We start from the raw sequence: 23,375 nt of genomic DNA on the forward strand, positions 1-23,375 counted from the left end.
TAGTCCGCACCGGAAACGCGGTATCACCTCCTCGCGCGTAACTTCATTCATTTCCGCATGGGGGGGGGGGGGGGGGGCACTGAACTAGAAATACGTATTCTAGTTCAGTGGGGGGGGGGGGGAGGAGATTCCACGCGTCGGTCCGCAGTACAAGCGTATCAACTTAATCCGGAGTTACTCCGGAGTAACTCCACTTCGCCTTCATTATGGAAACGGCTTATGAGGTATCAAAGTGTCTGCTATATCGAATGTTGAATGCTCAAAGATTTAAAAGGAGATACATACCAAGTAATCTCATCATGATGGCCCGGACACCGAGAGCGATGGCCTTAGAGTCTGGGTTCACGCATCTGATATGTTGAAAGAAAAGAGAAACACATGAAAAAAATTGCATTTCTTCATGATCTTGGTAAAGAATCAAACTTAAATTAAAAAAGAAATCACCCACTCGGAACGACAAATAGTACAATTTGTATGTTTTTAATGACTTGATTATTGACAATGTAAACAAATATAGTGTCCAATATTTTTTAAAGCTATTTACACTGAAAAAATACTGGTGTTAATTTAAAACCTGCCCTATATCTATATACGAAACCACCAGAGATGTGTTGAAACACCACCGCTTCGGCTTTAGGCTAAAACCAGATAGGCATTTTAATAACAATAATCAGAATTAAACCAATATCGGGTTGATTCGAATCTGGAATTGTTTCAACAGTAAATGTTCCCTGGTGGGTGTTTCATAAAGCTGTTCTTAGGTTAAGAGCGTCGTTTAGAACGACTGGTGATCCCGTCTTGTGGTAAATGATACGCACCAAAATGTTCATTGTCGATAGTTTGGCGCGTACGAAAGGATCACCAGTCGTTCTTAAAGTCGCTCTCAACTTACGAACAGCTTTATTAAACACTCGCCAGTTAAGTGTTGAAACAATTCCAGATTCGAATCAACCCGATATTAGTTTAACACTGATGCATAAGATATTTCCGATATAAGTTTCTTAATATTTTTAATGGGAATATTATATCATCAAGTCCTTTATCAGACATTCGTAGTTGGGTTCGTACATTGGCGGCGGAAGCCAAAACTTTTAGGGGGGACCACAAAAAAAAATTTGACAAGCAAGAAAAAAAAAAAAAAAAGGTTATCAACCAAAAATTTTTGGGGGACGCAGGAAAAAAATATTGACAAGCAAAAAAAAAAAAAAAAAAAGGTTATCAACCACAAAATTTTAGGGGGACGCAGGAAAAAGATATTGACAAGCAAAAAAAAAAAAAAAAAGGTTATCAACAAAAAATTTAGGGGGGACCGTCACCCCCACCTAAAATTTAGGGGGGACACGTCCCCCCGTCCCCCCCCCCGCTTCCGCCGCCTATGGGTTCGTAGGTGTTCTTTTGGGGTTCTATTTACCTCATTGCAATGAGGGTTTGTGGGATCTCTTCCGCACCGGATATGACGACAACCAAGAAAGAGATGATGAGGAATGGAATAAGACTCTTGCAGCTATTCCCGCAGGTACCGTCCACTGCCGAATAGGTTCCATCTTCAGCGTTGACACATGAACAATCGCTGAACGTCTGAAATAAACAAAGGAAATATAAAATATGATAGCGATTGATCGTCGATTATCTAAGATTAACGCTTTCAGATTAAGAGCTCTCTGCGTCAACTAAAATGGTTAACATTTTTTTCTTTCAAAGAAAGCACGAAAGCAATTCAATTTACAGAAGATCATGAAGCGAACATGTTTACAACCACAACAACTGTACGTACGTACTATTATCTAATGATAAAACAAAATTATGATGTTTTTGACTGAGAACCCTTTCAATTTCACAATAGCGTTTCAATACGTTCTTAGGAGAGCTAAAACACAACCGATCACCCTTACAACATTGAAATTACCAATATGGAAAATTTGCGTTACTCTTTTCGACAATTGTTATTTCAAAGTTGTATCATTCTGCGTTTTAGTACCGTTCCTTGTAAGAGCTTGGTAAGAATCTACTTTTGTTACCCTTGAAACCGCGTGACCATATAGGACCACTTCGAAATGCAATCCATTTACAAGAAAGGGTATATAAATTTATTATTTAAAAACGATTTGTTTAGTCATGTTAGTGCCTCATTATTTCTAGCTTGGTACAAATACTCGTTAAGAATGCAAGTTTTCAACCTCTCTCTTCAGGAGGAGAAAAAAAGGTATCGGGAAGAGGGAGTTGATTTATTCTAAAGTTGGTTTTAGCCCCCAAAACCTTCACCTAAAAGTCACTGAGTTTGAAGTTACCTACCCCATTGTCATATTCTCGCAGGCAACCAGCGTGGCATGCTGACACATAGGTGATGCCATCCTCTCCGCACACAGGGGAATATATATCATTATTGCATCCGCACTGGACATTACACGTACTAGTTCGGCTCAAGCTCTTTCCAGTGCTGTGTTCGAAAAAAAGATGGTTATCAAAGATAGAATAAAAGGAGAAAAGATTAATGAAAATCGGCGTATGTTAGTTCCAAATGAAGGCAATGTGTCACGTTATCAATGAATATTTACCGCCTTATACATGTTATACGACCGCAGTCCTTGTAAACGAGTGTGTCTCACTTCTATAAAGCCTGTGTGTCGCGTGTTCATCAGGTTCATAATATTAATATGATTATGCTTATTGTACAAATGAATAGATATTGTAAATTTGCATTCTTTTCCTGGGAATGTTGAACATACATAATATATTATACATATAAAGAATAAAGACAAACTATGTTAAAACACTGAAAATGAACAATATAGTCTGGAGAATAAACAATAACAAGTATAATAAGTATATACTTAAATGAGATTGCGATGTTTTAGGTTAATCGAAATGGGAATTGATTAGAAACTTGAAATTAGACTTGAAAAAGAAAATGAAATTGAAATAAAGGTTTCCCAGGCCATTCGATACATTTATTATGCATGGCAGTGAGAAAATTTCTTGTAATAATAATTATGTTTGAAACAAAGCATTGTTAAAAAAAGAGGGGGGGGGGTGGAAAATGAATATAGAGGGTGGGTTTATAGCAATTCATTCACCTTTGATCGGGATACTTAGTCGTTACACCAGCCGTTGGAATGGTTCGACAACCGACACCGAATGTGATTAGGAGCAGGAACATAGCGACTATGCTGAGAACCAAGGCTACCTTGCAAGACCCCTCTGCTTTTGTCTTGAATTTCTTGACAATGACGCCCCCAACGATGGATCCAAGAGCAGCGGCCGGCACCAGAACAGCGCCTGTCCAAGAAATTGTGAAAAGAGTATAGGCAAACATAGAAAAAGAAAAGGAAGGGAGAAATGTTTCAGTTAACATTGGTTTCTGCTGTATATCCTGTGGTATTTTTCTTCTGTGGTTCTTTCCTGTGGTACTGTCTGCGGTATTTTAATAATAACAATAATAAAATTACATTTCTATAGCGCATAATACACAAGGTCTTTATGCGCTTCACATATACATGAATTGAATATCTCAAATTATACAATATGGGCATTGAAAAAAGAAAAAAAAATACAATTAATCAATTGTTAAACAGGTACGTTTTAAATGCAGTCTTGAAGGTTTGGATGGTGGGTGCAGTCCGGATGACAAGCGGGAGAGAGTTCCAGAGGGTTGCAGCATTGAAGGTGAAGGAGCTATGGCTGTAGTACTGTATCTTAAAACGAGGAACCTGAAGGAGATGCTTATTCTGTGACCTGAGAGCACGGGAAGGAGTGTAGGTGTTGATGAGTTCAGAAAGATATGAAGGGCTTGAACCAGAAAGAGACTTGTAAGTGATGAGGAGGATCTTAAAGCGAATCCGCTTGTCTATTGGAAGCTAGTGGAGGTTACGAAGGAGGGATGAGTTAGAAGTCAGACCAGTAGCTCTCTCTGTGATTCTAGCTGCTATGTTTTGAATTCTTTGAAGCTTCTGGGGGTCGTTGGCAGAAAGATTTGGTAGGAGTGCATTACATGTGTCCAGTTTAGAAGTGACGAAGGCGTGAATAAGAGTCAAAGTTGTCTTTCGGTCCAAAACTCCACGAATTCGGCCTATCTTTCTGATGGATGACATAGCAGAACGACACACTCCTGCAACATGAGATTTCCTAGTAGCATGCTCATCAAATACAATTCCCAGGTTTCTAGCTTCGGCCACGGATTCAATGACTGTCTCACCTACTGTTATCGCAACAGGAGGAGTTCTAGGTATAAATTTGGAAGAGAGGTGAAGAACTTTCGTCTTGCCATCATTAATAGCTAACTTGTTCATGGCTGCCTAGACGCGGATGTCAGCTATGCACTTATTCAGACGAAGTATAGCAGATGCTCTCTCTGATCCGTTGAAAGTCAGATAGATCTGAGTATCATCCGCATAGATCATCGATTGAATGCAATGCTCAGATATGATGTCTTGGATAGGGGCAGTGTACAGTGTATAAATAAGTGGTCCAAGCACCAAACCTTGTGGCACACCGCATGTGTCCTCTACTGGTTCCGATGAATCATTGGCTACTCTTACCACGTGATTCCTTCCAGTGAGGTAAGATTCAAACCATTTCATTGCGTTCCCCGAAACTCCAAACTGCCCTGAAAGTCTTTTCAGTAATATCCGATGGTCTATCGTATTGAACGCGGCTGTAAAGTCCAGGAGAACTAGAATCATTTCTTTGTGGGTGTCTAATGCCTCTAACATGTCTAAACAATCATTTTGTACACGAAGAAGAGCCATTTCGACGCTGTGGTACTTTCGGTAGGCTGACTGTGTACGCGGAAGTAAGGCATTTTCTTCAAGATATTCTAGAAACTGCCCCATGGCAACCCTTTCAATAACCTTCGACAGGTAAGGGATGTTTGAGATTGGTCTAAAGTTCTTGAGTTCGTTAACTGGTAGATCCGATTTCTTAAGCTTTGGAAACACGATGGCATGTTTCAAGGCTGTTGGAAATAAGCCCATCTGAAAACTCAGGTTGACGAACCTTGTAATGAGAGGAGCAAGAGAAGATATACATCGCTTCAGGAGGTTGGTAGGTATGGGATCTAGGACACATGATGCTGAAGATGAGGTCTTGATGATAGATACAACTTCATCCTGGAAGACGTCATCAAATTCCACGAAGCGATGGTCTGTTGATGAAGAAATGTCAGATGACAAGTCTTCGTACACCTGCTGTTCAAAGCTGTCACGGAGACGTCTAATCTTGGCTGAAAAGAAGTCACTAAAAGTCTTGAGCAAGCTGAGATGTACTTCTGTGTTGTGGTAGAGAATCCAGCAGTAGGGGAAGTTAAGTCATTCAAGATGCGGAAAAGCTGCTTCTGATCTGCGCCCTGTATCCTCTTCTGAAAGTACAATCTCTTGGTTTCATGAAGTAACTCATCGTAGAGCTTACACCGTTTCTGGTAGATCTCCTGATGGATCTGCAAGCTCGTTGACTTCTTTGTTCTTCTCTCGCACCGTATACGTTCTTGTTTCGCCTTTCTAAGTTTTTGATTATACCAGGGGGTATGTGGACGCAGAGTAACATTCTTCTCAAGCTTTGGAGAATGTAAATCTAGAACGGCTCGAAGTTCTTGATTGTATGAGTTAGCTTGCTGTTCTGGGTCATACGGGGGGTTGGTGATGACACTTGATGATGTGAGACCAACTGCGAATGAACTCAAGTCGTTGGTCTTGATGGGTCGAGACTTGACTTTCTTCCGTCTATGCGCAGGGCGTGATAATTTGAGGTCACATGAAATGTGGTCACATTTTGTAGTTATTACCACACGAAGTACCATAGGGCGAAGTCTACTCATGTTTTACGTTTTGTAGTACGGTACATGCACACAACTTTTGTCTTGAGTTACTTCATGTACACTGCAAAAACACCGATGTTGATTTAACACCAGCCCGGTATCTACATCGGTCTACACCAGAGAGGTGTTGAAACAACACCAGTTTATAGAATCAAACCGATATTGGTTTAACACTAATTGGTGTTGCTTAAATGCCAAATTGGTGTTCGCCTATAACGCCAAACCGGTGTTGTTTCGACACCTATCCGGTGTGGACCGATATAGATACAAGGCTGGAGTTAAATTAACACCGTTTTTGCAGTGTAGTAAATCCTGTAGTACTTATTACCACACACGTACTTCATTATTTCATTCTTCAGAGTAACACGATAAACGTTCAATGATTTTTTTCTTTCAAATAGTAATAAGCAGACAATGTTGAAGCGCTTGATATGAATCGAGACTACCTCTATAATTAGGAATCTACAAATATATGCATAGCCCTATGATTAGTCAGACGCTGAATTCTGGTATGCTCACACAGAACGAATGTACTCTCTCCTTTCCCTGGGGAATGTCCGAGCAAGGATTTTCAGAATCAATCGCTAAAGCGTACAATTTGCATACTACCGAATATATGGGTCCTTTCAATGATGTTTTAATTGTTAGAATGAATGAAAGCGTCAGTTTTATCTTTATGGAGAGGAATTACATTGACCCCAATTCGATCATAATTATATACATACATAATTATAAAGTGTTATATGGCGCTTTTCGCCTTTCCATGCAACATGACTTACGGTGCTTTACAATATAAGCCAACAATTGGCAATATATTTTTGTTATTCAGTATTGAAACTAAGTTTAGGGACTTGCCTCTTATACAAGCTCTGCTTTTCTTGGCAATTCCCTCCGTTCATATAACTTGTCATCAATATTTTATGAAATGTCATTGAACTGTCGGTATTATTTTGAATATGTACTTTAATTTTAATTATATTTTGTGTACTTTGTTGAACAAAAATAATAAATCTAAATCTAAATTCTACTCTCTTACTGCTTACAATTGTATCCATGTAATACACTAAATGAAAACGTATAAGCAAAACAAACGTTAATCTTTTATCAGAAAACAAAAATGAAATGAGGCTTTACCAAAACTTACGCCATGCTTCAAAACTTATTTTAACGAAACCCAGGACAACTTAGACTATACTTTACCTGTAATAATATTTGCATATGATGACGTCAGTCCAAACTCTGTTTCTAGGTATTTTGGAAAGAATATATTGAGTCCAATCATGGCAGCGAACTCGGTCACGAAAGCCATGTTGATGATCAAGTACAGAGGGTTCTTACAAACTTCCAAGAACTTCCCAGGCATATCTGCGAGAAAAAAAGAAAAGGTGTTATCATCGGGAAAAACACATCGAAAGCATCCTACCTCAATCTAACCTAGCATTTACGCAATATTAAAGTAATATGTTGACATGTATATGGTCTAAATAAAACATCCCGGTCTAAGCTTTTACGTAATATATTAAAGATAAAGGCTCACATTTTCAACGTCTTGTTAAAAAAAAAAAAAATGGATTTGTGTAGTATAATGATTGTACATAAGAATAAGAAAAAAAAGAAGGATAAAAGAAGGAGCGTCGTGCAGTCACTTTCAACAAAATCAGCTTTATCCATTTTTTTTTCTTGAGGGGGATAATCCTAACTATCAAAATCCTGGCATTAAGCATTAATACATTCATACTGAAGTGTGAATGATATTTCATTTACGCGTTTTTATTGTACACTGAATTTTAGATTGACGTGGTCGCTTTTTTACTTTTCAGGCCCACAACCTGCACATCGAAATATGTATACCAGGTCTTGGTGAAATATTGAAAAGCTTTCGAGCGTGACGTGACATGCTTATTTATCCCTTTACTGAAAGAAAAGTGTGGATGGACTTTTTTGGAAATATTTTTGTGGGGTTTTCTTCTAAATGATGAGTAAGCATTACCCTTGATGCTTTTGAAAGCAGCCTTTTTCCTTGACCTTGGCTTGGCGGCATTCTGAGCGCTTTCACTTCCGGTTGACTTCCCTCGTTTGGAGTGACCCATGAAGTCATCGTGTGCCTCGTCGTAATTCTTCGGCAAACTTCGGGGAAAACCGATCATGGGAATACCAGATATGACGTAGGAGACAGAGGCAATGATCAAACCTGGTAAAGGAAAGGAAAGATGACTTCGAAAAATAAATTCATTCTAAAATGTTGCAACCTAACAAGCGATGCGGAAACTGACGAAAATAGATTAAAAGGCAAGTTCAAATAAGCTCAAATGAAAATACAATTTCTTCCATTTAACATATTGAATGAGTGTTGACATAATACAAAAAAAGGAGACGAAGAACAAGAACAAGCAAAGGAAGAAGAATCTACTGAATATAAATACGAGAAAGAAGAAGGGATAAAAAATACAAAAAACAACAAACAATGGGTTAGAGAACAAATACCCAGGGAAAGGGATATGCTTATGTAAAGGACAAAAAACAAACGAACGAACCGTGTCTTAAGGGGCTTTCAAAATTGCTAGTGCGACCGTTTACGATTATTTGGTCACAATATATGTTCCACACAATCGCAACGGTTGTAAGCAGTCGCACCACCAATTGTGAAAGGGGCTTTAGTGGTTAGATTTAATTCGGCCTTGCAAGGAAACAAGGCAGAGTACAAAGTCAAAGAGTGCATCCGGTCACTTGACCTTAAAACCCATATAAATCAAAACAACAGAAAGAACAATGAGTTGCCAAGTGATGACAAGTAAATATCTAGGAATCTTAGAAAAAAGGAAAAAGAAGATCGAAATATTGGCCTACAATCACAAAAAAGGATTGGTGGTATGTGTCAGAATGACAAAAATGGTCAAAATCAACCAATTGGAATCTATTGGAATCTTGGTTGATAAGTGACCATTTCTATAGGTCGAAAACACACACCCTCACATACACATAAATATACACATATACCCTTACATATATAGATATTAAAAAAAATTTACTGTTGAAAATAGTAGAATGCCATAAAAAAATAAAATGATGGATTTTTTTTAAGAAAACGGACTGTAGCTCTTACAAAAAAATTAATTCGTCATTGCCCATTTGTTTGACAAAAGAGAAATTTCAAAATCCATTTCTAAAGCACTTATACCAAATGTGATTCTTGTATGCCTTAGATGTCAAGCAGACTATATCTATTTTTTAATTATTTTGCTTGTCAAAATTTTCCGGACATAAATCACCATGTCTTGGGAATGAAGACCTAATGACCCTGGGTTACGGGGGTGCTGCATTTATTATTATTTTCCAAAGGCAGCACCCCAGGTATTCTGGAAGGTGACTGTGTAAAAATGGAAAAATGCAACCAAAAGGACCTTCATGTCCTAGAAAAACTTGTTCTGTTTGCTTGTCTAAATATCTTTGGACCAAAATGTACACCTCGTTTTTTTTTTGGGGGGGGGGGGGGAGGGGTGATATTTTTTTCTTGACAAAATGCCCTCATCTTTGGACGGTATAAACCCGATTAACAAGGAGAATGGTGGCATATAACAATCATAGCTTTCTTGTCAGAATTGTGTTCGAAGCAAATCTCATGTTTGACTGTTAAAGGAAACCAAAACCCAAGAAGAGAAAGAGTAAAATGAGAGGAACAATTTAAAACAAGTTATGGACGCTTACAAATTCTTGTACTTTCTATGGGGATCCTTAAACTGGAAAACATGCTTCAAAATGGCTGATTTTGTGGACAACTCTTCATTTGTTTTGTACACAAATTTTCAGATTTTCCCCTTTATTTTACATATTTCACATTATCTCCTCCTGACCTTGACATTTGTGGTGTGAATTATATTTTCCCATGACATATTGATGTGCTCAGAAGGAGGCAAGATGCAATTTGAAAGATGATGAGGAAAATCTGAAAATTTGTATACTAAACAAATGAAGAGTTGTCAAAAAAATCAGCCATTTTGAAGTACGTTTGCCAATTTGAGAATCCCCATAGAAAATACAAAAGTTTTCAAACTTACATAACTCACTTATTCTATAATCGATTTTGATAAAACAAGTTTTAGATTACTCCTCTCATTTTACTCTTTCTGATAGGATAGATTTTCTCCTTGTATTTTGGTTTCCTTTAAAGGGATGCTCCAGGCTGAAGATATTTATATCTCAATAAATACAGTAACATTCACAGAGAAAAATGCTGAAAATTTGATCAAAATCGGCTAACAAAATAACGAAGTTTATGAATTATAAAGATTTGCACTATTATTAGGAGGGCTGATGATGTCATATCCCCACATGTTCTTTTGTATTTTACTACATAAAATTAGGTTTATTCAATTATTTTCTACCAAGAGCTAAAACAATTGGAATGACAACTGGTTAAGTGCATTAGTTATTTCTTTCATAATGGAGACACATCGTTTACACATTTATGAAAAAATGAAACCAATTTTGATTTCATGTAATAACATATGATATTAGATAGCCAAGCAGATAGCCAAGCGCGATTGATCCATAGCGTGTCACGTGATATGATCGAAATCAATGTATTTTCCCAGCCGGTCCACCTTCGATGAATATATTGACCAGCCGGTCCATGAATATATTTTTCTACGTGTATGGTGCCCTCTTGGGGATTAGATGTTACCAATTACACGGAAATAACATATGTTGGACCAATGTAGCGATTGTTTGCAATCGATCAACACTCTTCGAACGTACCGGACCGCGGAATTTAAGTGACTCCGACGACGAAGAGGAGCCTACTACGAGTTAGATCTAACATTAGGCCTTCTTCAGTTATTTGTGTAGACAGGAATAACCGTCATTTCTGAAATTCCGAGCATTTATTTAACAATTACTGGATATGTATTGGTGAGTGGAGCCAATGAACTAACAGTTATGTTAGCAGATAAAGACAGAAGCTTATATAGCTTACTTTTAAAACTTTAGTTTTGGATTTGGTCTATCGTCAAAGATTTGTGGTGATGACTGAGGAATAAGATCAGCTCTTGGACGATAAAATAGGGTAAGTACATCTAAATTTAGGCCTAGGCCAAGATCTAAGACTAAGTTAAGTCTAACTTTTTAACGTGTTAGGTATATATCTAGGCTAGAGTCTAAAAGTTAGAGAAATCCAACATTAAATCTTGCTAACGACAACGTAAGTTAGTGTTATCAAAACATTAGTTAGAATTGGTCCTGGACCAGCTTCGAAAACAGAGAGATCAGGGCTGCTACCACCAACAGTAGTCTGACATAGATCTAGATCTAACTTAACCATGTTTTTCTCATCCTAAATTAGATCAGAATCTGCACCTGATCATGGCTCAACATGCATTCTCGATCTGCCTGGGTCCTGGACCTAGCTGGACTGGACTCTAAATTAGATCTAACAAGTTAGGCCTAAACAAACTTGATATTGATTAGAAAATGGGCATTCAATGCGTTAGACTAACATTTCTTATACCAGTTCCATCATTCACTGTGAATTTCATACACAATTGATCTACTGCACGCACCGTAGACCTAACTTTAAGTTTAGATTTAACGTTAGACCTATCTTCATCATTCAAGGCTATCTAATATAACAGATATTGACTGATGGGGTGTGTAAAAATACATTCTTTGGACCGCCTAATGGATTTATATTTTCCCTCGTGATCATATTTTCCCTCAGCGCTGCTAGCTTCGGGAAAATAACCCCTCGGGAAAATATAAATCTGGCGGTCCAAAGAACATGAAGAATGTTTATATTACACACCCTATCATTCAATATCTACATAAAGGAAAGTGGAGAAGTGATAGCATCAGCCCACCTAATGAATATTTATGAAGGCATGCCTAGAACTGTTTCATCGGAATAATCCAAACCTTTAAATTTCGATAGCTTTGTTATTTGTTATCCGATTATTATGAAATTTTCTGCATTTTGCTTTGTGAATTTTATTCTATTTATATTATTAGTATCTTCAGCCCGGCGGGTGCATCCATTTACGGATAAAACATAAACATATGACAAAAATAAAAGTAAAACTTGGTGAAAACAGGAAATTGTTTAAAAAGAAGAATTTAGGATAAGTAGGAGCAGGTAGATGACAATACTATAATGATTTATAAACTCGAATACTTTTAATTATTCTACTACTACACTAATTTCATTCCAATAACTAGTATATTAGGCAATATAACAAATATTGAATATTCGATGATTATTTTATGATTATGCTGATAGATCGCAGTAACACGATATCACCAAAATATAGATTTATAAAAACATCTAATCGTTAGTATTATTGACCCATAATGCTGGGCTGTATTGTTTTAACCCAACTCGAACTTCGTAAGTTGGTACCCAAATACCCGTGTACATTTCACGGACAAGCACCAATGAAGGTTTTACTTTTATTTCCAGTTTCTTGCTCCCAACGGAATTGCAGCTCATAATGAACGTATATATATATATATATATAATACATTTCAAACTCGGCGATACATCGTGTTATCGGCGATATTATGCTGGCGATAATCGACTAACGTTGAAATCAAACGTCGACCAGCAGTAATGATAACAAAATTATTAATGATGGTGATAACAAAACTGACGAATAAAAAGTAAGATATCGAGATGAATTTTCTTTTCAGACGATGTAAAATGTTTAGGTCAAAATGATGAAGAAGAAAGAAACAGATATTGATCAATATAGATTTTGTTTATAAAAAAATAAGAAAGGAGAAGGAAATCAAAGTTGAGAAAATTTTAAGAAAGACTTAAAATAGCTGAAAATGATAGGTGAAACCTAACTATACTTACCGAGCCACCAAGCTCCTACCCACTGTGGATCTTTGGGTCCGACTCCATAATTATCCGGATCGTCACGGTAGTAATCAACCCATTTGCGAACCGTCACTCCGCCAATGAGGAAACCGGCGATCCGGCCGAAACCGAACATACTCTGAACATATCCTGTTTCAAGAAAATTGCAGTCATACTAATTTTACAACTCACAAATAAAAATTTGAAAAAAGCATATCATATTTTGGCACATCATATACGAATTTTTGCCTTATAAAATTTGAAGAAAAAATTGATAAGACGTATACTTATCATTTCAATCAATAGACCAGTGGCGAGCGCACAGGAGCGTTGTTAGCGTACCAGAACGGTAACATTAGGGCCAGTCACACCTTTGACGGGCAACCACCGCTAGACGCATTGTTTTCACTAACAGCGCACTAAAAGTAGGCCTACCGGTATCAATAAACTCACAGAAGCTTAGTCGAATTCCAAATAATCTAACAATAAAAGGCTTAGCAGAAGCTAACAGTGGCGCTAATGTTAATACAAATCACTAACAGTGCCAAGGGCACCAATAGTGATGATGTTAGTGAATAATTTCTCTCTTTAAGACTTGTCTCCCTTTCTTATACCAAGTAATTTATAATATACCTCGACCGAATTAAAGGGGTATTCTGGGCCCAACAAACATTATGAATAAATTGAGTAAGATAAGATGAGCAAATTGCAGAGAAATTAATCAAAATCTGAAAAAAATAACAAAATTCTTGAATATTAAAAATTTAACACTGTATTTTGCAACTGATATTACTGAGCAGCATGTGGCCATGAATAATGGAACGATAGTGCCATATCCTCTAGCTCTTTCCCCTTTTTCTGATTTTGTTGAAAATTTGAAATGAAATCGTAATTTTCTCAAATGTATGTATGTCGCCCGAGTAACAAAATTATGATCTTTGAAGCAATATTCTGTCACGGTGGACAAAATTTATTTAAACCTAATTTTGTATGATACAACAGATCCTCATTGCATATTCCTGGAGACATGAATATAAATTTCACCGAAATAGGGCCTAATGCAAAATTTTAAGAAACCATATTTTTTTCTACTCATTTCCAATTTTTATCAATTTGTCAGTGTTTTGTTTGTCTCAATTTACTATTCGAACCGTATTATTTTCTTCAGCCTGGATAAGTATATAGCGGGGGATGTTGATTAGTGCCAAGATATATGATCCTTTTCAAATATTTTTTCTTCCGGGATATATCATTTATGTTTATTTAGGTGCTTGCAGACATTTTTATGAATAGACCCTACATTAGAAAGAAAAATAGCTGATGAAATTTATCGCATGATAACCATCATTGGCAAATACTATATCATGAGCATGATGAGTGAAGTCTGTGAAGAGCATTTTCAAACAAAAGAAACTGATGAAAAGTGGGATTGCATTTTTTTTGTACAGAATCTCCATCGTAATATCATGATAGGCAATTTTTTGATCTTTTTTAAGCTTATTTGATATTTTCAAAATTAAATTAGTAATACTACCTGCTGCCATTTCATGTTTAAAATGTAATAATAATTCAATTTTGTAGGCCTATGATAATGAATTACATTCCTTTACCCTTTCCTAGACAAGATTTTAAACTTGTAGGCTGTGCAAATAATCATAACTAAATCTAAGTTAAATCTAGATCACTACCAAGACTACGCACAAATTATAGATTTTCCCTTACTCTAATCCCCTAACAACAGCTTTCTCTGCCTTCTGTGCGCTAATTCTATATTGTTAAGAGCTGATTTGTTAATGGATAATACTATACAGATTGTGATGTCGAGCGTTGATCTCAGATGTAAATAATGCATTATAGCCATCGCGGCGGGATTACCGGTTGTAACAGAGCCCTTTGTTAGCGCAGTGTTAGTGAAATGTTACGCTAACAGGTTTCTGTGCGGTCGATACAGTTCGTAGTTACTTCATGGACAATTTTGTTCAAATGACCTTTCATTTATTTCATTATGATAGGCAGATTTCAAAGCAAGATATTACGTAAGCTTGCCTTACATAGCAGGATGAAGAAATTGAATAGACCAGGTGACTAGAATAGCACACCAACGAACACTTTATGAAGGTATTTGTTGCATTCCTACTTTGAATGCATATCGTTGCATGTTGCACAATGTACTTGGCAAACTGTCAAATACCAGTCGTTCGTGGACGCATTGTTGTTTTTTGTGGACGTAAATGAAAACCACAATTCAAAAGAATATATGAATAATCAAGACATCAAAGTTGGTGCTTATCTCATTAGATTTTAAACCACCATGTCACTTTAGTACAAATGACCTTCCTCTGATCATGCGAAGAATCTTTTGATCATGCGCAGAAAGGAACTACGAACTGGCTTGATTGATGGATTAAATCATCTACGATAAGGTGAGTATCAATTTTTAGTATCATGCATTCAATAAGACTCAGTTAAAGTAAAATATTATCATGCATCCATTCTTGTTCCTGTTTTCCGGCATCATGACATTATAACCAGTGAATGTATACTTCTTTAAATGAACTAGTCAGCTTTATCAAGCCTTTACTTAGAAGAGTAACTATCTAAAACTGATAGAGGCATTTGAATGATCGCGAGCGCTCAATACGTGTGGATAAATCTGTTCGCAGGAACACTCACCAACAAAAATGATGCCTCATCTCTTGCTTGTCCGAAAATTTTGACAGGAAAGTGCTAAATGATAATAACCTTTGAATTATATATTTTTTTATTTTGCTTGCTTGTTGGGAGTATTTGCCCCTCTATGTTTTTTTTAGATGCCCTGTTTCTCCAAATTCACTTTACTTTACAAATGTTTATTAAGTTCTTCACTTCTTACATACCTAAAATGCATTATTGTGATGATTTCTCTCATATCTAAAAATGTTTCTAGGAACAAGGGGCTTACCAATGTGCATTGCGGACGTTGAGGTTTTCACGTTGTCATCTATGTAAGACATGCCTAGCGCCATCACCGGCGTCCAACCTAGACCGACGATGATCTGCCCGCAAATGATGAAGACAAAAGCAGCATGGGTTTCACTGTTTTCTGTGTCCCCTTCATTCTTGGTGCAATGGTCAGTGATATTACCAGAGCCCGCCGAGCATGTAGCGGTGCTTGAGTTGCCTTGCGAGCCATCACTAAGAGGTCTGTACACAAATTGACCAAAGGAAATCAAGTTTTAAAAAGTTGGAAATGCTCGTAGATGGGTGTGACGTCATTGCCTGGTCACTATCATGGATATTGGTTCCAAGCTGTCTAAAAGAGCCCATGCGTGAGTATGATAGAAAAACGATTAACTAGGATGGGTTTATCATCAAGCTAATTGTAAGTGGCGAATGATTTTACCCACGACTGGTGATCGTTTCTTGCGCTAAATGATATATTCCAATGACTGACCTAGCACCCAAGAACTTGTTCCATTCGTGTGTAAAGTCGCGCGAGCTTTACTAACAGCTTACGTAACACCCCTGGGCTCCGTAACACAAAGGTTTGCACTCAATCGCTAAATACCAATGACCAATCAAGATCATCGTTACATGCGCACTCTGTTTAAAATACTGACTGGGAACCAATTAGTGCGGTTCTTTCATATTTGCAATTAATCGCAATCCTTTGTGTTACGGAGCCCAGGTCTCCATCTATAATGCCTAGTTCAAGCATTTCTTGTTTGGTTACCTTATAAACTGTAACAAAATAATGGCGCCACCACTTATATAGGCCTACCCTGTCGGATAATTTAACACTTACACATAAGCGCCGAATAAGAACTGTGGTAAGAGCGCCACCACAGCTCCAATGCCCATTAGCACACTCCCGAGGCCAATCCACAGCGGCCTGTTACTCGTTGGTTTCCCACCATAGTAGACCACAAACAGGACCAGGACCAGTGACGCTAACTCGTACATGCTGTTGATAAAACCAAGCTGAGATGATGGCAGCTTGTAACGCGTCTCCAGTGACGTCACTGCGCTACCGAATGTCCCAGAATTAAACGCATCCGACGCGACCACCATGCACAGCAGGACGCAGAAGAAGCGACCGGAAGCCAGGAACTGGAGGAAACCGGGTTTCCACGAGCAGCAAGAGTATGCGTGATCGCCGTCGTCACCGGTTCCGTTGATGACGAGCTGGCTGCCGTCATCTGTTTTCTTTCCTCCATTGTTTGTCTCCTCAATAGGGACGGATACCCCGTTTTCTTCGTTCTCGGGGGCCATTCTCTTGTTCTTTTCTTGTCAGATTTCAACTTTTTCCTGGAAGACAGAAATAAGAGAGAATCAGGTATGAGACATTCTGCAGCAATCATTAGCCTGCCATACACAGGTAACGTGAAAACACCTACTACGCATGCGGATGTCGGAACCCTACCGCACTCCAACTCCCTGACTTTCATGGCACTCTTCTGAAAAAAAATCACCTGTTTTGCTGACAGAAGATATTGATCCTAAATAGAAAATGAAAGGTAATCATAATTCATTGACGGAATAATTTCCTCGCCGTGTATAGGATATATTCAATCAAGCGTAATGAAAAAAGAGGGGTCGTACATGACCTATGGGACAAAAATTGTAAAAAGGTGAGAACGAGAGAGCAAAAATTGTGACCTTTTTAATTTTTTTTTTTTTTGGGGGGGGGGCGGGGGGCGGGTCAAAGGCCCTCGAGACCCCCATTATATCAGTGGATTATATAAATTTGCGAGTGAACATTAAAGCGTGCTTGTTTGAGAAGAGTCGCCAGACTCATCTCAATCTCATCTTATCTCTCACGTCATTTCATGCCTAGGATGGGTATAAACATAAAAAGTATAAACATAAGAGAGGAAGCAAGAACGATCGAGAAGCAACACACAAAATATGTTTACCTCATATTGGGCAAAAACGGCACGTGCATGTTTGTTAAGTAAAATGATACCAAATACTGTGTAAATTTTATACAATGTTGCGTTGGAATTTACTGATAAAACATACGTTTTACGTTATATGGGACAAAACCTTACCCAACAAACACGTCTCATGTCCCATTTTTGGCCCCTTTTACCAAATAATGGGTAAATACTCTTCTTTTTCTCTACTGAAGCATTTGAATCTCTTGGCATGCTCTCTCATCTTTCCATTCCGTTTGTGAATGAGTAATCGCCTAATTCATAAACCTTTTATTGCGTAACATGAGGCCTTCGGACTAAATAACAACCCTAATATCTAATCACCCCTTTTTATTGTACGCATACATTTTATGTAATTGCCAGCCTTCGTCCACTGGACTACATAATTGTAGTCCTTAAGATAAAGTACTGTTGGAGGCTGCCTAACTGATGAACATACAGACTGAAGGAAATCTTGAAATGCAGAGATTCCAAAATATTCAGGTTATAAAAAACCTTCTTTTTCCAACAACTATAAGCATTGATATAACAAGTGATAAATGTCTGTGAAAGAATATTAGGTCGTTATTGTAATTGTTTTATATATTCGTCAAATAAATTCCGTGACAATTAGACAATTTCACGGGAATTATGTATGAAATGTCCAATACGGACTTTGAGAAGTAATAGGGCAATATTCCCGGAAATTAAATGTTTCCTCAAAGCCTCACAATAAAGGCAATACACAGACATCGAACCAATGACATTTTAAATAGGTTGCAAATAACACTGGATTACAATTACCCTTTTGTATGAACTTATACATACACCCCCACACACGCATGCTCGCACCTTGCGCCCACACCCACACATTTTAACACCCAAAACATCGTATGTACAAGCAAACACTAAATGTAACGTATAAATGTATACGATATGATTATGATGAAAATGATTCTTCCATCCGTTCTCCCTCTCCTGATGTTCGAGAGTTTTCTTTTACCCCCTCCCCTTCATCCCACCTTTCAAAGGGGGGGGGGGGGCAACTTTTGTATAACATATCCAACAAGAAACACACCAAACCTGTAATCCATCGTAAACTACCAAGTATCAAAGTGTGTCATTCAGTACCATTTCACATGTGGATAACAAATTGTTTTTTTTTTCATTTGAATTACGTTATTTGCTATCGACAAAAATCAGTGTGTATCTTTCCTCTTATCAAACAGTACACACAATTACATACACAAAATGTCATCATGCACAAGTTATCATCGTATAACAGGATAGGCCTATATACATTGCCTTTGCAAGGGGGATGCCTGCTATTTTTTCTAAAGAAAATCCCCTTCATTTTGGAGTGAAAACCCTTTTTTTTTGCGGGGGGGGGGGGGCTTGTCATTTTTTGTTCCAAACCAGCACCCCTCTTCAAAGTTTCATCCAAGGCCCCTGCATTTACATAATATATTTGAGGCAGAAGTCTGCTTGAGGTCTGAGACGTTCATCTACGCACAATGCATCCTGGACAGGTTTATCTAAAATCATGTAACAATATTCAAAATAATTCATTTTAATCATGCTCAATGTTTGTATACCAAACAGAGAATGATAAAATGAACTACGTTTTCATACCATCTCAAAATGTGTCCTTTGGAGAAGCGAGTCTTCTTTCAGACTTTATATTTTAAGCTGTATAAAGGGATTGTTATTTTGTAAATTATGATGTCTCTCAGTGGATGAAAATGATATCTATAGAAGAGTTCTGTTCCTGCGATGTTCTCGATTAGCTATGCGAGATTTTTAGCAGTACAAAATTAAGGTAATTTTTGTTCAGTATCCAATTTATAACATGCGTAACATTTTCCAGGGGTGCTGCCTATGATGAATAATACACGCATCCCCCCCCCCCCCCCAGGGAAATCTTGGGGGTTCTGAAGCACCCACGCTTCCCAGGGTCATGGTGCTTGACAGGACAATATTAATTCTTACAGGAAAATATTCACGTCTTTCAAATGCACCACAACCTTTGTACAACAGTATTTGAATAAATTACAAGCTCTCTCATTGATAATGCAAATTCCCTTTATACTTGGGTTCACTAATCAATTTTTTTTCATACTTATTAAGGGGTGCTATAAGATAACAGTTCAATGAAAATACAAATTAATTCAAGTAAATTAATACTTTGTAAATAGAATTTGAAAACATAATTCGAAAATTATGGCAAAGATAATGAAAAGCTTAAGACGAAGTCTGCTGATTAGCAAGATGTCTGATCGTCAATATTTTCTCCGTTTCTGGAATTTCTGCCATTTGGCGCAAGCCTTTTTTGAACCCCTGACAAAAACGTTCCGTGTGACATACTTTTTTCAATGACATTCGAAAGATAAGACTTCAGAGCATCTATCGATATCAAAATATACATATCATAATTCGAAACAAAATTTTGATATACTTTACATAACTGTCCATTTTTTATACGCACTGTATAGGCCCTATAGCCACCCCCTTCTACGCCTATGACTATATGATTTAACACGTAAATGTTAGTTTGTATTACTGGTGTGTGACCTATATCTCCGGAAAGTCCATTAAACCGACAAAGGTAAAGTCCTATCATGTCATTTCCTTCTAATATTTATTCAATATCTTCTTGCTTTTATCCGTAAGATAAAAATCATATAAGATTTCAAAGAAAAAGTACAGATGGCTATCTATTCACCCCAGCAATCAATTGATACAGGATTGTTTTGCTTCATGTTTACTTTTGGCGGTTTAAATGAAACAATAGGTGATTATCGGTTGACACCCGGGTATTACTTTCGTTATCATCTCAATTTCAAATATTTTTCTCAATATTTTGTTCCATGAATTCAGCCAAGCGGATATAGTAATATGTAAAAAAAAGTCAGCTTGTTAAGTAAGGTGGTGGTGTCGTGGTGCCTGATTAACAAACAAAAGTCGAGGGTTCGACTCCCGGCTACGCCAAAGGGGAAGGCCAATACACACCACATGTTCATTTATTATGCACTGAATGAATGAAAACACTTAATGTATTATTTATATCAACGTGGGCACATTTAAAAGAAGATGGATTGAATAATCTCCAAGTTAACATCTTCCAATTTTCATTTTTGAATATACAAAACAAATATTGAGGTTTATTTTTAAGGCACAAAACCAACTTGTACATCTTTTTCTGGGAAAAAAAAATGAAAGTAAACCTCTAATCATACACAGACGTGTATGTGCGGTGGTGGTGGGGGGGGGGGGCAGAGTGTCCAAGTATTGGGATGACTTTTATTAATTTTGTTTGGTTTGTTCAATTTTGTTGGTTAGGTGTTGCTTGTCAGAGTCATTTCAATTATAATAGAGCAAGGTTGGGTCTATTTGTTACCAGGTATTGATGGGATTTCTATGTCAGCATTTTGCTCAGTGAAATCATAGCTCTTTTTGTTTGGAAGTATTTATTTTCAGCCCGGAGTACCCCTTTAAAAAAGGCACGTGAGCATCTATCTTTATTCATATGTACTGGAACTCCATGAACTTGTGAAATCGTGCCTTTGCCATGTTTGCTGCATAAACTGATTATGATAATGTCCAAGTTCGTGTTCCTTTGTCGAAATCATTGGAGGTCATTTAGCGTATAAGCTATAAGGAGGCGACGGTGTGACCGGAGCATAGATAACCACATGCAGATGAACAGAATCATAGCATCGGTCACACCATGACACATGACATTGTCATGTTGTTTTTTAGTAGATAAAGATCAAGGAGACAAGTGAATGACACCTCAAATGACCTCACGATCCAGGGTAATGTTCCGATTGAGCACAACATAACCGGTTATTGTCATTTCCACACCTTTATGTTTATAACCAAGGGTTCCAAACTATATTCTAATAAAACGCTAACTTTGCGTTAAGTTCGAGTCAACCCTTACATAAAATATTGAGCTGTATTCAAACAAGTAAACAAAACTTAATTTCATCATAATGAGATGTATTTTTGAAAATAACATTTCCATTTCTTGCGTATTTTCATAAAAGAGTGATTAGGATATAATTTACGCTACGCAAATGTGGGTGGAAATTATGTCACATACCCATATTCTTTTGTTATAATATCATTTAAAATTCATTGATATTTCCTGCAATAAGTTGAAACATGATTTTATTCCTCAAGGAGCAAGTATAAGTCATAATTGCTAATTTTATTGTTGATATATGTAATCCATCTTACTCATCAAGGTCATTACAATTGAAATATTTGATTATTTGATTATTATTTTAAAATAAAATACCCCCCAAATAGTTGATGCGTGGCATTATTGGTTCTTTCATTTGCACAATACGATTTTCATGTTAAAATTAGTTGTTTAGTAATGTGAGTTTTTTTTATAAGTCATTAAGAAAATGAAATAAAATACATCATTTTCATCTGATTATAATGTGAAACACAGTTTTATGGGAGTTTCATTTTTATGAAGCACTTTTCATTGGCAGTGTCGGAAAATTCCACAACATCCGTCGACAAACTTTGATTAACATAAGGGAACATCTTATTATAGCCATTTCCATAAAATAATTGGTATTCCCACAATCCCGGTAATTTTGTGTCATTCTTATTTTACGTCATAGAATTGTTGTCACTTTATTTTCACTTTTTTGCATTAATTATACACGAATACAGGAAACCGTAAATTTTTCTCGAAGTGAATTTCGCAAATTCCCTAACTTTCTCTTTAATTCTCGTCGGAAAATATAAAACGAAACAAAGAAGAATAAAGCGATCGTGTTTTTTTTCGTCTGCTTCAGAATCAATTATTCATACACACAATTCTCGTCACATGTCTTTGTTACACCGATGCTCAAGGTACTAGTGACGCCACAAAACACATGAGAGAATGTTTGAAGTATATATGTTTCGCATTTATAATTACAGCGATATATAAATGGTAATGTGAAGCAGCGAAAAGCCGCAAAATTAAGACGACACAGTGTATGCCTACGCCATTTCTAGCGTGTACATAGATTTAAAAAAAGGATCCATAACTTTAATGAGCCAATTACGTTTTGATTCAAATGGATTCTGTTGGACTTTGGAAGGTATATGTATTATTCCTATAATCAGTTATGGATTAATGTAAAGATAGCTTAATTTAAGAACAAATTACTTCCTATTTTCTTTATTCATATGCGGCAGAAAGCAGTGGTACAACGAGCCAAAAGTATTGGGAAATATCTAAAAGTTTGCGAACGAGTGAAGCGAGTGAACAAAGAAATGACGTTGTTAAGATGAAAGTCTATTGTTATTGTGTTTGACATAAAATTCAACAAATAGTATCATATTTCCATGTCCCTGGGAATCAAGGGTGCTGGAAATGCTGAAGCACCCCCGATGTTTTCCGAAGGGGTGATATGTGTATTATTCTGCATAGGCAACACCCCCTGGAATTTTGGTAGGTGTTAAAAAATGAAGAAATAAAAAAAGATTGATCTCAATTTTTTAATGAAAACTATTTATTGTTTGTCAAATTTCTCTGGACCAAACGAACCTTCATTTTGTAGTGAAAACCTTTTTTTTCTTAGCAGCCCCAGTAAAAAAAAAAAAAAACATTTCCAGTGCCCTGCATATTTTTGCCAAATTCACATTCACATTCTTTTCTGTTTTTTGTTCATGGTATTATCAGAAGTAGTTCGCCAATGGAATAACAAATTTATACAGCAATGTCGACGGAGAGTAATGCCCGGAGAAGGAATTGTTGGATGGGCTGGCATATGGGATAGTAAGAAATTGCTCAGTTTCGAACATGGTTTAA

General features: G+C 37.0%; 1 protein-coding gene across 5 annotated transcripts in view; it reads right to left on the reverse strand.

Annotated features, from left to right (window-relative positions):
* Positions 1-23,375, reverse strand: part of LOC129267774 (solute carrier organic anion transporter family member 2A1-like) — a 37,825-nt gene that overhangs the window by 3,835 nt on the left and 10,615 nt on the right. For 4 of the 5 annotated variants that reach the window (XM_064104648.1, XM_064104649.1, XM_064104647.1 and 1 more), the window contains 9 exons: positions 16,444-16,946; positions 15,601-15,842; positions 12,657-12,809; positions 7,800-8,000; positions 7,010-7,174; positions 3,075-3,276; positions 2,293-2,437; positions 1,412-1,578; positions 286-350 (listed from right to left, as the gene is read on the reverse strand). In XM_064104648.1, the coding sequence (XP_063960718.1) occupies positions 286-350; positions 1,412-1,578; positions 2,293-2,437; positions 3,075-3,276; positions 7,010-7,174; positions 7,800-8,000; positions 12,657-12,809; positions 15,601-15,842; positions 16,444-16,910 (1,807 nt within the window). In that variant the 5' untranslated portion in view covers positions 16,911-16,946. Of the gene's footprint in view, positions 1-285; positions 351-1,411; positions 1,579-2,292; positions 2,438-3,074; positions 3,277-7,009; positions 7,175-7,799; positions 8,001-12,656; positions 12,810-15,600; positions 15,843-16,443; positions 16,947-17,689; positions 17,820-23,375 lie in introns of those variants that run through there. The other variant, XM_064104646.1, reaches the window with a different exon arrangement.

Source organism: Lytechinus pictus, chromosome 9, assembly GCF_037042905.1.
Source record: "Lytechinus pictus isolate F3 Inbred chromosome 9, Lp3.0, whole genome shotgun sequence".
Taxonomy (NCBI): domain Eukaryota; kingdom Metazoa; phylum Echinodermata; class Echinoidea; order Temnopleuroida; family Toxopneustidae; genus Lytechinus; species Lytechinus pictus.